Here is a 13,716-nt window from a genome sequence, read left to right as displayed (position 1 = left end):
CCAGGGAGCCTGTCTGCTGGGAGCCGGGGTGCATCTCACCCCGTGGAATGTGGGGCAGCGGGGCTGGACGCCGGCTCTGCCTCCTGGGAGTGCCTCCTCTCCGCCACCCGCCTGCGCACACCCACCTGCACAGATGCCCGCAGCAGGCAGCAGATGGAGGAGGCATTTGAGTGATTAATAAGTCGGTCCCTTTAAACAGCCGCAGTCCCGGGTGGGCACTGTTTGGAGCTCAGCTACCCCAGCTGCCATGGTGAGGCCAGGAAGCAGCCTCCCCCACCACCTGGGCACCCGGGGGAGACTCAGACCCTGGCCTGGGCGGGAGGAAACACGTGGACCCACCTAGCATGGCCCCGGGTGGTGGGAGAGGGTCTGAAGGGCACTCAGGCCAGAGGGAAGGCCTGACCCAGCTGTGTAGAAGGAGCAGTGTATCCGGGAGGCTTCCTGGGGGAGGCAATCTCCAAGAGGCCATGGTTGGAGTCAAGCAGGGGAGGAAGAAAGGGGCTGGGGGCATTGAAAGGGTTGGCTGGGCAGAAGGTACAGCCCCTGTGAAGGCCCAGTGTTCCCGAAAGCTCCTCGAGGGTAGAGACACCGTGGCAGGAAGCCAGCGCCCCTTCACGGAGGGGCATCTACGGCTCAGAACCCCCATCATCTCTGCTTCTGGAGGACAGACTATACCTCAGCATGGAAGTGCCGGGTGAAGAATAAGAGAACTGATGTCAGGGGCCCTGAGACCCCTGGCTGTGCAGTCTGGAGTGCCCGATGGGGAGCACTGAGTCAGGGAGCGGCCGCGGGGTGGGCTGGAAAGGCACGTGGCCGGTGGGGCAGATGGACTGGTGTCTGCTCTATAGGGTGGGGTGAGGGCAGCTGAGCCCACGCCCTGATTCCTGGGCTTCTGAGAGAGGGGGTGGGGGGCTGCAATGGAGCAGGCTGGGACGGAGCTGGCCCCGGGGTGAGGATGCCTGGCTGGATTCCATGAACTTCGAACAGGGTGCTCCGTGGCCCCAGGTGGATGCTTCGAGGGAGGAGCTTGGGTCAGTGCGTCCTAAGACAATGAACTTCCTACATTTGCCCTGGGCTCGGAAAGATGGGAAGAGCTGGAGGGAGAGGGAGGGGGTGGTGAGAGAGGGGCTGCTGAGAGCCTCCTAGGTGGTGGGAACAGCTTCAGCAAGGGCTAGGAGGGTGGGCAAGCGGGGGCCACCTGCAGGAGACAGCTGGCCAGTCTGGGCGTAGCACCCAAATTGGGCGAGAGAAGGAGGCTGAAAGTAGGGGCTCCCACACCATGAGAGCCCCAGATGTCCAGCTGAGAATTCCTTCCAGAGGCTCTAACAGTGTGGGGCTCCCCCACCGGGGTTTCTACCCAAGGATGTGGGGTCTTGGAGGGGGTGCTTGGGTGGGACAGGGCCCAGGGCAGTGGGATCTGAGAGGCAGCCAGCAGGGCAGGTGGAGGAGAGGAAGTGGTGGGGGGTGGGCATGAGAAGAGGGAGCCAAGATTCCTTGTCCCCCCAGAGGGGCCCACCACCCTCTCTGAGACCCCCGAAGCAGCCTCCATACCACGTCTTCTAATCGACTCCGCGGCTTAGCTGCAGCCCCCCGCGGGGCGGTGGTCCCGGCATCTCTCAGCCTCTCTCTGTTTGCCCGCAGCAACTACACCGCCTTGCTGGGAGTGTGGATCTACGGCTTCTTCGTGTTGATGCTGCTGGTTCTGGATCTTTTGTATTACTCGGCGATGAACTACGACATCTGCAAGGTTTACCTGGCGCGGTGGGGCATCCACGGACGGTGGATGAAACAGGACCCCCGGCGGTGGGGGAACCCTGCCCGGGCCCCCCGGCCAGGGCAGCCGGCCCCGCAGCCCCAGCCTCCCCCAGGCCCCCTGCCGCAAGCCCCCCAGGCTGTACACATGCTGCGGAGAGACAGCCACAGCCCGCCACTGATGACCTTCCAGAGCTCGTCCGCCTGGTGAGTGGCCACCATCACTTGTCTTTGACGAGCTTGGAAAATGCCAGATCGTTATTGCTGCTGGGTCTGGCTCGTCGATTACTGGACTATTTGCTTATTCACCAAGAAAAGTTTGAAGTGGCTTCTGGTAATAACGTGTCTATATTGGAAAGGTTGAAATGGAGCTTAGGACCAAAGCGTGCAAGTTTGTTTTACTCAGATTCTGGTGTGAGAGCTATTGGCGCTGAGCGTGAAATGGAGTTGCGAGTTTCCTGGCTGCCAAGGCAAAAGGGGAAATTGGATGATGGCTTTCCTGGCTGCCCAGGCAAATGGGGAAATTGGATGGCTTTCCAAGTTTTCACAGTCTGGTCAGAGGACACAAATTGATCTGCTAGGGGCTGAGGGAGAAGCTTTTTTTCCAGCATCAAGTTTGAAAATAAGCATATTACTGAGTTCCATCGTGCATGTATGCTGAGTCACAGAAAGGCATCTGAGGGTGATGCAATCAGGCTGCTCAGTGATGGCTCAGGGGAAGGGAAGAAAGTCGGCAAGGGACGTGGGATCTCGGTTGGCTTTATAGGGTGGCTACCCCAGCAGACCCCCCATTATCCTGCCCCAGGAGCGTGTTCATGGTCACTGCAGTTCTCACATCTATTCATCTCCAGTCTGGTGGGGGATGGGGAATAACCTAACCTGGGGGTCCCTGGGCAGTGCAGGGTTGGAGGGAAAGGGGAGGGGACGTGTGCATTTTGGAGCAGAGGACCCCACTGTGTGGCCGGCCAGCACCAACGACAGGCAGCAGCCCCTGGAGGATCCAGGCTGAGCAGAGATGCTCAAGCTCAGGGTCAGGTGTGGGGCTCAGGTACTCTGCGGGGGCAGAGCTGCAGCCATGGGCATACAGGGCGCGGGGTATGTCATCCCAGGACATAACAGGACTGAGTCAGCCCGGAAGATCCCGGTGCAGAAACCTACAACACGGTGATCCCTGCCAAGTCCATGAGCTTGACAGGCAACCCAGCCCCAGGTCTGCCAGTTACCAGCTCTGTAACTTTAGGCAAGCCCCTTCACCCTCTTAACCTGCCCATCCTTGTGAAGGAGCAGAGTGTAAGGACGTACACTGCCCGTCTCCACCTCCCGCCACCCCAGGGTCATCCTGAGGATCAAACAAAATGCCCGGCGCATAGTAGGTGCTCAGTGAACCGTTGCCGCTTCTTTGTCGGAGACGCAGCCCAGCTAGTTCATGATCGCTTAAGTAGCTAACAGATTGTGACCTTTTCAATAATGGATGACTTAAATAATTAATAAGATACACTTAAATCAGCTTGTGCTTATTGATCGAGTAATTGCCCCATCTGTCACACAGGAGACAAAGAAGCAGGCTTGCTCAGCTCAGTTGGACAAATGTGGGCTGGGTGGGTCTTCTGGGCAGGGTACCCGAGCCAGGCTCACGGAGATGTGGAGGTGGTGGGTGGAGAAGGGGCCGCTCTTCACTTTGAGGAGCGGGGAGGGGACGCACAAGCCCACCCAAAGCCACAGACCATGAAACAGCTGTTGGCTCAACCCCAGAGGTGGGGTTTCCTGAAATGTGGGTCTCTCACTGCAGACCCACCTGGGGTGTTTGTCAAAATCAATGCCTGGGTCTCAGCCAGAGCCTCCTGATCAGAACTCTCTGGAGGTGATGCCTCCAGTTTGAGGCATGACAGTTTGAGAACCACTGGAAAGTGTCATTCCCAGGAACCAAGTGTTCTGAGAGCTGAGAATCTGCTGTGTAGACGAAGGTACTTCTGCCCCATCCCTCCATCCCTCCCCGTGAACTTGACAAGACCACAATGTGAGCCCGTCCTTCTGGGGAGAGGCCACTCTGCCTGCGGGGAGCCCACTCCAGTATCCTTGCCTGGAGAGTCCCACGGACAGAGGACCCGGACAGGCTACAGTCCACAGGGTCGCAGAGAGTCGGGCGCGGCTGAAGTGACTTAGCACGCACACACGCTCCGCAGGACCCGGGATGGCGTCGCTGCACGAGGGACCGTGAGGGGCCGCGTTGGTCCGTTTCTGAGTTGCTGCCTCTGGTCCTGACAGTGCTCGGTCCCTCCCTGGCTGCTAACCCTTGCCTGTCTCCAAGGTCTACTCCTTTCCACATGGTACACATCACGTGCCTCCTGTGCGCCAGGCCCTGTTCCGTGCAATCCAGATAAGGTTCGAGGCAACCGGCTGTGGAGGGGAAAGAGCGTGCAAGCTTTGGGGGGTGGTCCGTGACGTCTGAGTTCACGGCAACTGTAGGAGAGGCTGGGGTCACGGCCCACAGGGTCTGCTGTCTGCAGGGGGAGACGTTCCATTTTGCAGCTCAGGGCCTCTGTGTACTCTCCTGGGTCACACAGTCAGACTCAGAACGGAGTTTCCATCACTACGTGAGCCTTCCTTCGAGAACAAGCGCCAGGAACCTGCAAAGACCTAATGGGGGGCAGGGGGTCCCCAGGGTGCTGCCCGCCTCCCGTTCTGCCCTCCACGCTCTGTGTGACCTTGGACCAGGGCTTTCTGCTTGGACTGGTGGTTTGCCAGCCGAGGGGAGAAGGGATGGACTTGGAGAGCGGGGCAGACCTTCGTGTTGCGGGGCCTCCTTGGTTCAAGGAGTGGGCGCCCTTGGCTCCAGCAACGTCTACTGAGGCCTTGCTGTGTTCTGCACACTGTTCGCCTCCTTTCCTCCTCACCAGGATCCCGTGGGCTAAGTGCCCAGGGCACGGGCACCCGTCCCAAGGTCCCCAGTCAGCAGGATGAACGCGTGATGGGGGCGGCGGGCAGGTGAGCAGTCTGGCTCCAGCCCCTGCCCTCCTGCTGCTGGCCGGCGGCTCCCCGCCCTCTGGGCTGCCAGGAATCCCTGCCCCCTCCCAGTGTGGACCTGTCTCGGTTTGGCTAAAGTTCTCAAACAGCCCCTTCCCTCCCTGACTCTGTGTGGGAGCTGGGGACGCAGACGCAAGCGGGGCAAACGAAGGTCAAGTTGAGAGCAGCCATCCCAGCCAGGAGGGCGCAGCCGGGCTGCGGGGCTGAGCTGGCCGAGGTCAATGAGCCTCTCCTTGTGAGTGGGGGCCAGGCAGGGGAGGGCTGTGGCGTGCTCACGGCTGCTGTCAGCCTGGGGGCCGGGGTGGCTGGAGAGTGGGACGGGGTGCTGTCATCAGTGTTTCTCCCGGAACAAGAGCTCGAGTCTGTGCCGCTTTACTCCGAATTGTCACCTGCGTCTTCCAAACACCCACGTTGCAGCCGTTGTGAGTGCTTCCCCGGGGCATCGCGGAGACGCGTCTCCTCAAGCACGGAGCCCATCAGCTGCTCCCTCAGTCTGTCTCATTCTCTCTCTTTCGACGTTCACCTCCAGAACTCTTCATGGCCTCTCTCTCTCTCTCCCTTCCCCCTTCCCAGTCCTGTACTACATGGGTGATCCCAGCTTCTCCAGCTCCTGGAGGCACCTCCATTCCTGGCCCACAGCCCAGCTTCTCCCCACACGGGAAGCAGGACCAGGGGTTTTCCTCTTGCAAGAGGGGCGGGGGAGGAAAGGGGTCTTCTTTGGTTCCCGGAGTCTCCATCATGAGGTGCATCCCTCTTCTGGGGGCCTCACATGCCCGATCTGGCCCTTATTTGGGGATGGAGGACTCTGGAGTCAAGATCCAGCTCTGGACAACTCCAGGGGAGACTGAGGCAGGAGGCTTATCGTAGGCACCCTGGAGGGGAGGCCCAAGGGGGCTGCCCGGTCCAGTGGCTGGGAGGAGGGCTGGGCCTGGACATGCAGCAGTGGACTGAGTTGACCCTTGGCGCTCCAGCCGAGTCCTGTGTGGGGCAGGGCTCAGTGAATGCTCAGAAACCCACGGAGGAGGCCATGGACGCTGCCCCCCACCCTCCTGCAGATGGCTAGCAGGCATCGACTCAGTGTCAGGTGATCAGGACACAGAGACACAGACGGGAACCAGATCAGAGGCAGGAGAGAGAAGGAAGTAGCCACTGCTGAGTGCTGACTGCGTCCCAGACACCCGTCACCGGCTCCATCAGTGGGGTTGGCACCTGTCAATCATAATGCCATCATCCTATGTAAGTAGATTATGTTAGTGTCATCATCTCTGTTGGCGTTGCTGGAAGCAGCTCATCTCTTGGGGCAGGAGTCAGATGGCTCGGATTCAAGGCCCACCTGTGCCACATGTGGGCTCTGCGACCTCAGACAGGCCGCTCCACTGGCCAGTGCCTCGGTGTCCCCATGTAAATGCCAGGCAGGGGTCGTAATCACCCTGAGAAGTAAACGGGCCGATCCTGGTACAGGACTCAGCCTGGTGCCTGATCCCCAAGTGCTGGTGATTCTCGAGGTCATTTCACATTTGGGTAAATAAACATGGTATGGGTCCTGCCCTGCCAGGATTGACAGGGAGGGCAGAAGCAGTCTTCACCCCGAATGGGCCAGCCACACGCCACTTGTCTTGTAGGGGTGTTGAGCCCCATTTTCAGATACGGAAGCTGGGGGGTGGGGAGCCAGAAGGAGTTCGTTGACCTGCCCAGGTCAGCCAGGAAAGGGGATACTGAGCAGGCCCCAGCCCAGGGCCAGTGGCCTCTCTGCTGGGGCCTCGCAGAGCCTCTAGAGGGGTGGCCTCTTCTGCGGAAGCAGGGAGGAGCCTCTTCATCAGAAAGTCCTCCAGCCGTGCGCGGGCTGAAGTGGCCCCAGGTCGCCCCTTAAAAAGCAGTTTCAGAGACTGAGCATCAGGGGCTGCACATCTCAGAGCATCACGTGCCTCTGAGGTCCCGGCGGACGCACACTGCCTCCATCTCCTTCACCGGAAATGCCGTATCCTCACCGTCTGTTTCACCTCTCAGGATGGCCTTGGGGCAACCAAGGCCACCTCTCATCACCATTGTCCAGAGCAGGGACCCCCTGGCCCCTGAGTTATGGAACTTTTGGCCTGGATCGGGATTGGGGACATTCCCAGGGGATCAAGGGCAGCTGCCTTCGGTTCATTTCAGGAAGAAGCCAGCTTTCCCTTCATTTACAAGATAACAACCTCAGGCTGCAACGTCTCCTGCTGAGATCCCCTGCAGGCTCAGTCTCCCCTGCCTCATTTCCTTCTGAAAAGTGGTGACACGGTGCCCCCGATATTTGCTCATCACTCAGAACTCCAGTGCCCTCGCCTGGAGAATCCCATGAACAGAGGGGCCGGTGGGCTGCAGTCCACGGGGTCGCCAAGAGTCAGGCACGAGCGGGTGACTCACACCTCTCCCTTGTGCACGTGACACGCTGTTTTTTTTTTCGGTGTTATCCCCCTGCTGCTGTATCGCCGTATTCCTGTGAGTCCTTGTCACTGGGGATCGCGGCCAGACGCTCCTGGCTTTGAATCCCACCTTGACCCCTCTGGACCTGTCTGAGCCTCGTTTTCCTCATCTGTAAAATGGGGACAGTCGCAGCCTGACCTCACAGTGAGGTCTTGGGACCCGATGACGTTCTGGCTGCCCTCCAGGATCCCAGCCCCGCCCCACGGTCCCTGCCTGGTTCCCTCTGATTCATCTCACCTCCCCATCCCCCCCAGGTAAGGGGCTTCAGCTCGTATTCTGGCCCCCAAGGCCCTCCCCAGCCTACCTCACTCTCTATAAAGCCTCAGGCTCTGCCCTCTTCTCTCTAAGACACAGGGGAGCAAGTCGAGCCCTGGAAACCTTGGTGACACCTGCTGTTTAGACCCACCCCTATCATTATTTCCCTGATAACTTCCGCCCTGAGAACTGAGCTGTGTAGCTTTTTCATCCCCTTTTACAGATGAGCAAACACAGGCCCAGCGAGGCTAAGTGACCTGCAGCCACACTAGTAAGTCCACGGACCTCAGCCAGGGTCTCTCTAGTCCAAAGTCTCCCAGAACAAAGTCCAGTCATGAGCCAACCGCCGCAACCCCTGTCGATCTCAGAGCCTCCTTCCGCCTCCCCCTCCCTCACCTAGAACCCATCCCGCCCGTTGCAGAACTCATCCTTGCCTCCCCTGTGGGGTCCTTGGAGTTCGCCTAACTCCAGAGCCGCCCCCCACTCTGGGAAGAGTGCAGCCATTGCTTTCTTCCCGGCTCTGCGACCAGAGTCTCTGGTATGTGGTTTCTGCAGGGATACCAGCCAACAGCGAGAAATTCCAGAAAATTAGGAGACAAAGGGAGAGGACGAGATATCCTCTTTCCTTGGCGTCACATCAGACACCGAGGAGGCCTCCGTGACTGGGATTCAGAAGGCAGTGGATTCAGAGTCGGGCTGGAGTTTCAGTGCTCGGGGCTTCCAGCTGGGTCAGGACACTCCAGCCCTGTCCGCTCTGATCCCGTCCTTCCTGGCTGGGCCCTGCCTTCCCCCTACCCAGCCTGGTTGACACGGGAAACCACCCTCTGCCAGCTCTCCCGGTTTTCATCTGTTCGCATGGCTGTTGGTGAAAGTCCAGGAGGGTGTTTGTTCATCAGCATGGCTCGATGACTGGGATGGGGGGATACCTGAGGGAGGGGGGTGGTGGTGACGGAAAGCCCAGCCCGGAGGCCTCACTTGCTGTGTGTCCTCGGATGCGTTGCTGGCCCTCTCTGAGTCTCCGTACATGCTCTGAACAGTGATGACGAGAGGTGAAGGCGGGCACACGGAAGGGCCCAACCCAGAGCTCAGCACACAGTAGGACTGCAGGGAGCACAGATGCTATTCCTAGGGAGCACTCCCTCTCCCCTCAGCAGTGGCCTGTCCCTCCTTACCCTGGGGAGGGCAGAGAACCGGACTTCTCCGTGGAGAAAATCAGCGTGGGGGTGGGGGCTAAGAGGGAACACTCGGGTCTGGTTCTGGGGAGCGAATGTAAAATAAAAGGAGCGCAGGTGTAGACGGGCGCTGCTCCAGCATTCATGTCGGGCGCCCCGTGTTCCTGCCCCAACCCCGCTAGAACGTAAGAGTGAGTGAGGGTTTTGTCTGCCTGATTCCATGCCTCACTCCTAGCTCTCAAATACTTATTCGATGAATCCTCATCTTAAGGACAAGAAAACCAAGGCACAGAGAGTTTAGGTAATTGGTCCAGGGTCACCTAGCTGGTCATCGCAGACTCAGTGTTTGAACCCAGGCCATCTGCTCCAGGCTGTCAGGGCCAGGTCTCCAGCCTGGTCCCTTTGTCCAGGGAGCTGGATGGGAGGAGCAGACTGAAGTCAGGATACAGAGCCTGAGGGCCTCCACATCCCCCTGGAGCCTTGGGCAGGAACTGGCTCCTTGCGGCAGAGTCCAGCCAGGGCAGGACGGAGGGCAGGGGAAGGGACAGGGAGGAAGAGGGGGTGTGTGGCATCCAATTCTGGTCCAGAGAGGGGCAGGGATAGGAGCTGATCGCCTGCACTCCTGCCCTGGGTCAGGCACCTGGACACACAGTGAAACTGACTCAGATGCAGACCGTGGCAGTGAGCGATCAGATCTGATTGGAGGGAGCCCAGAGGAGACACCTGCCCATCCTGGGCATCAGGGAGAGCTTCCCGGAGGAGGTGATGGCCGAAATGGCCTTTAAGGATGAGTAGGAGTTAGGCAAAAATAAAAACACAGCAGGGAGGGTATTCTAGTAGGAAAGACAGAATGTTCACAGGCTGCAGTGAGGGGTCAGGCCCGCAGAGCCCGCAAAGGAAGCAGCTGTCCCGGCACACAGCGGATCTCAGAGATCTTTTCTCTGTTAGAATAATCAGATAAGCAGATTCTTTTTCTGGTGAAACCCCCTTCACTGACAATATTCCACAAGAGGCCAGAAATGCCCCCCAGAGAGTCTTCTGGGGTTCTCAGCCTTCTCTTTCTGCTCTTTCCCTGCGCAGAGAGCCCCAACCCAACCCTCGAAAGAAATAGCTGGGTTCTCAAGACACTCGAGCCCCTGAGGTCCAGAAGAAAGGAGCAGGCCATGTCCAAAGAGACCTGGGGCTCTGCTGGGGGATTTTCCCCACTCATACCAACAAGTAAACTGTGATACTGGAGCAAAAGGGAAGCGGGTGGATGAAGTGGTTTGGAGGGAAAGCCACGGGCAACCCAGATTTCGAATCCCCGGCTGCCCTCTTGAATCCTGTGACCTGGGCAGTTCCCGCATGTCTGGCCCCCTCCCCGCCCGCCCCCACCCCCGCCCCAAGGCTCAGGGTCATCGGGAGGAGGGGTGATGAGACGCCTGGGGAGGCAGGGCTGCAGGGAGCCAGGCCCCTTCTTTCTGCTCTTGGTTATCACTTCCCTGTGTAAGCTGTTTCCTCTCCCTCAGCCCTCCACCAAGTCACCGTGACAGTTTCCTTTCTCTTCATGCCAAATTTTCCATCGTAAAGTCGCCCCTGCCCGATGGAGAGCAGGCGAGGAGTAGGCCAATGGGCTCCCCACCTAACGCGGCCCCTTCTCCCCTCCAGCCCTCGCGGGTCGTCAGTGCCTTGTTTCACTTTTATGGTTGCTGCCTTCGCACATAAGACTGTGTGTCTTGGGTTTTTAGCTCAGCTTTATGTCACGGAGCGCTGCCTGCATTATTGAGAAGTTTTCATAAGCGCTGCTTTAATGGCTGTGTTCGTCGTGCCTCGAGAGGCGGTGGTCCATTGCTCCTTGACCTGCTTCCGTGTCTTGGGCCACCTGGGGGCTTCTGACCTCCCGCCCGGCGATGCTTCTCTTCCCCTCTCAGAGCACTGCTCTGCTCGTGCCCCGCCTCCCTCAGCCTCCAGGATGAGAGGGTTTCCGGAACCCCCTCCTCATCCCTGCCCAGACACGGGTCCCCCGGTGATGGAGTGCTCACCCCTCCAAAGCCAGCCGCCTGCTGGTTCTTTGTAGGCAGGAAGCAGCGTGGTGAGGGGCAGACCTGGAGGCTTAACAGACCTGGGTTCAAATCTTGCTCTCCCATTTCTTGATGGCTGGAGGACTTCAGCAGGTGACTCAGCCAAAGTGCCCTCAGCTGGAAAGCAGGTGCTGAAATCAGCCTCGCTAGGGTGCTATCTGCCTAAACAAGACATGGGAAGAGCCTGACATATAGAAATGGCTGTGCATATGTTTTCCATCTCTCCCCAGCATCTCATCGGGGTGTGGCAGGCTTTCTAGGATGTTGAAGATAGCAGTCAGCTGTCCCGAGGGTCCACAGCCCTCTCGGCCGAGTACCAGAGAGCAATCAGCACGAGAAAGCGTTTCAGTGAATGAGTAGGAGTTTTCTGGAAGTAGAGAAAGGGCAGAGAGAGCAGCTTGGCTGTGTGCCGGAGGAGGGAGAATGCTGAGGAAAAGCAGGGAGCCCCAGGGAGCCCCAGGTCCTGGGCACTGCGTCTCGTGGCTCCCAGGCCCTCATTGACCGCACCACAGTCCACTTCACTGCTCCGTCCTCATCTCCCCAACCTTAGATGCCAGAGGGCTCTTCTTTGACCCCCTTCTCCCCACCTTCACCACCCCGGGAAATCCACCGGCTCCATGTTTCTGGTCTTGTCCAGCTGCACCAGACCCCTGACTCCGTCTCCACCCCCGTCTCCCATCTCCCCTGACTCCAGCTCACCCGGATGTTCAGTAGACACGGTGGACAAGCACACCCGGGGACCCCTGCCCCCTCCTGCCGTCTCCTTGGGACAGAATCTTGGAGCCAGCCGGAGCGCGCCCTCCTGTCCCACTTCACATGTCCTGTCGTCAACCATTTACCTGCTCGAGCCCAGAACCCTCCCTCCACGTCCTTCTCCCCAGACCAGCGGTTCCAGTCCGTCTTCTCACCTCCTCAACCTCTCTGCTTCTCTCCTCTGCCTCCCACCCGCCCCGAACACCCAGCAGCAGCAGAGAGATCCTTTTCAAACATGACTCAACACCCACCGACACCTCTCTCACTAGGGTGTGAATCCGGCAGCCTCCCACTGGCCACACAGCTTGACCTGAGACCCGTCTCCCCAGTGACTCTGCCCTCCTCTCCCAGTTGCCCCAGCCACATTGGCCTCCTGGCTCCTCAGCTGGCCAAGTCCACCCCCACCCCAGGGCCTTTGCACCTGCTGCTCCCTCTGCCTGAAGCGCTCTCCTCCCAGACACCCGTGGGACTCGCTCCTTTCCTTCCACCCGACACCTGCTCGGATGTCACCTGCTCCAAGACGCCTTCCCTGGCCAAGGTTTATAAATAGCAACAGCCCCCCACCCCACCCACCACCCCCCTCTCCTCCCCCCTTTTCTCTTTTGGTTTCTACGTGGAGCTCACCACCTCTGTTGAGCTGATTTCTTGTCTGCTGTCTCCTTTGCTGTCAGGAATCCTGAGGGAGATGGGGTTGGTCTGCCCTGTGCCTGGCCATGCCCCCAGCACCCGGAAGGAGGTGCTCAATAACCAAGTGTTGAGTGGCTGCATCTTTGTCTGCCCGGAGCCGGGCACACACAGCAGGCACTGGTAAATGGGATGAGTGAATGGCGCCATTACTGTTAACCACAGCAGCTCCCATCTATTGAGGAACCGGTGAGCGAAGCTGGCCACCCTGGGCTCCATGCACAGAGGAGGAAACTGAGGCTCAGAGAGAGTCAGCAGTTTGCCCAGAGCTGCACAGCGCCTGAGCCGGCGTTCACGCCCAGGTCTAGCTGACTCCAAAGTCCCCTGCTCGTGCATGAGCAGTGGGCTTCCCTGGACTGGGAAGCGGGGTCTCACCGGTACCTCTCCCACTGTGGGAGCAGCACCCTGAGATGGTGCTCACGAAGTGCCCAGCCCCGTGCTGAACCCGATGATGGGTTCCCTGTGTAAGTCAGGCCTTACCCACCCCTGGAGCAGGACCTCGAGGGTCCCCCAGAGGGTATGAGGTCAGGGGCTCCAGGCACCAGCCCACCAAGCCCTCTCTGGCCTGGACGCAGTATCGACTGGAAACCATATGGGTTCCGCACCAGCTCCGTCAAGGCTGCCGCATGCACGTGGTCGGTTTGCATGGTTGGTTTGGCTTGGTTTGGTTTTGGGGTCTTCCTGCTTGCCCTTGCACCATTGTGAGGGTCTCTTTCAGCCCCAGAATCTTTCTGGAGACCCAAAGAGGGGCTGAAGCAGCCAGGGGCCCCCACGCCTCCACCTGACTGCTCACCACCTGCCTCCTTCCCTAGGCACCCTGCCCCATCCGAGGAGGTCCTGGCTACACAGAAGCAAAGCAGCACAGGCTGGTTTATAGAAAACGTTGCCTCAAGAATCTCACGGCCACTGCCAGCAACCTTGCAGAGAGCCCAGCTGCGTGGTCTTGGAGTCAGAGCTGGTTCAGACCGTGCCTCTACTTGCCAGTGGGGGAACTCAGGCAAATTATCTCAGTTCTCTGAGCCTCAGGAGACTGACCCTGCTGGGTGACTGTGAGGATTAGAACAGGGCCTGGCCTGTGACGGGAGCCTCCATAAACGCTCATTGTAATTACTGGCGTGTTATTAGTGCTAGGATGAAAGTGGAGAAGAAAAGCCACAGAATCCCACCCCCTTCGCCACACATGTACACAGGTGTTTTGCATTTTCTGCTTTCTTATGCACGTGCTTTTACACGCTTCCAAGAATGATGTACAGTAGGCCCCCTTATCCAAAGTTTCACTTTACCCAGTTTCAGTTGCCTGTGGTTAACCTTGGTTTAAAAAACATTAACTGGAAAATTCCAGAAATGAACAATTCATAACTTTCCATTTGCACACCATTCTGAATAGCGTGATCAAATCTCACGCCATCCCGCCCTGGATGTGAAACCCCTTTGTGCGGGGTGCTCCGCCCATCCGTCACTTAGCCCTCTCGATTATCACAGGGCTCGCATTCACGTGACCCTCACGTACTTAATAATGGGCTCTCGGGGCAACAACAGTGATGCTGGTGGGTTGG

At 58.8% G+C, this 13,716-nt stretch overlaps 1 protein-coding gene across 2 annotated transcripts in view; it reads left to right on the top strand.

The window, feature by feature from the left end:
• Nucleotides 1-13,716, top strand: part of SHISAL1 (shisa like 1) — a 77,844-nt gene that overhangs the window by 40,747 nt on the left and 23,381 nt on the right. For both annotated transcript variants that reach the window (XM_065945168.1, XM_065945160.1), the window contains exon 4: nucleotides 1,642-1,959. In XM_065945168.1, coding sequence (XP_065801240.1) covers nucleotides 1,642-1,959 — 318 coding nt within the window. The remainder of the gene's footprint in view (nucleotides 1-1,641; nucleotides 1,960-13,716) is intronic.

The sequence above is a fragment of the Muntiacus reevesi genome, chromosome 1, assembly GCF_963930625.1.
Source record: "Muntiacus reevesi chromosome 1, mMunRee1.1, whole genome shotgun sequence".
In the NCBI taxonomy this organism is placed as follows: Eukaryota; Metazoa; Chordata; class Mammalia; order Artiodactyla; family Cervidae; genus Muntiacus; species Muntiacus reevesi.
The sequence above is the reverse complement of the archived record's forward strand: the minus strand, read 5'-3'. Positions and strand labels throughout refer to the sequence as shown.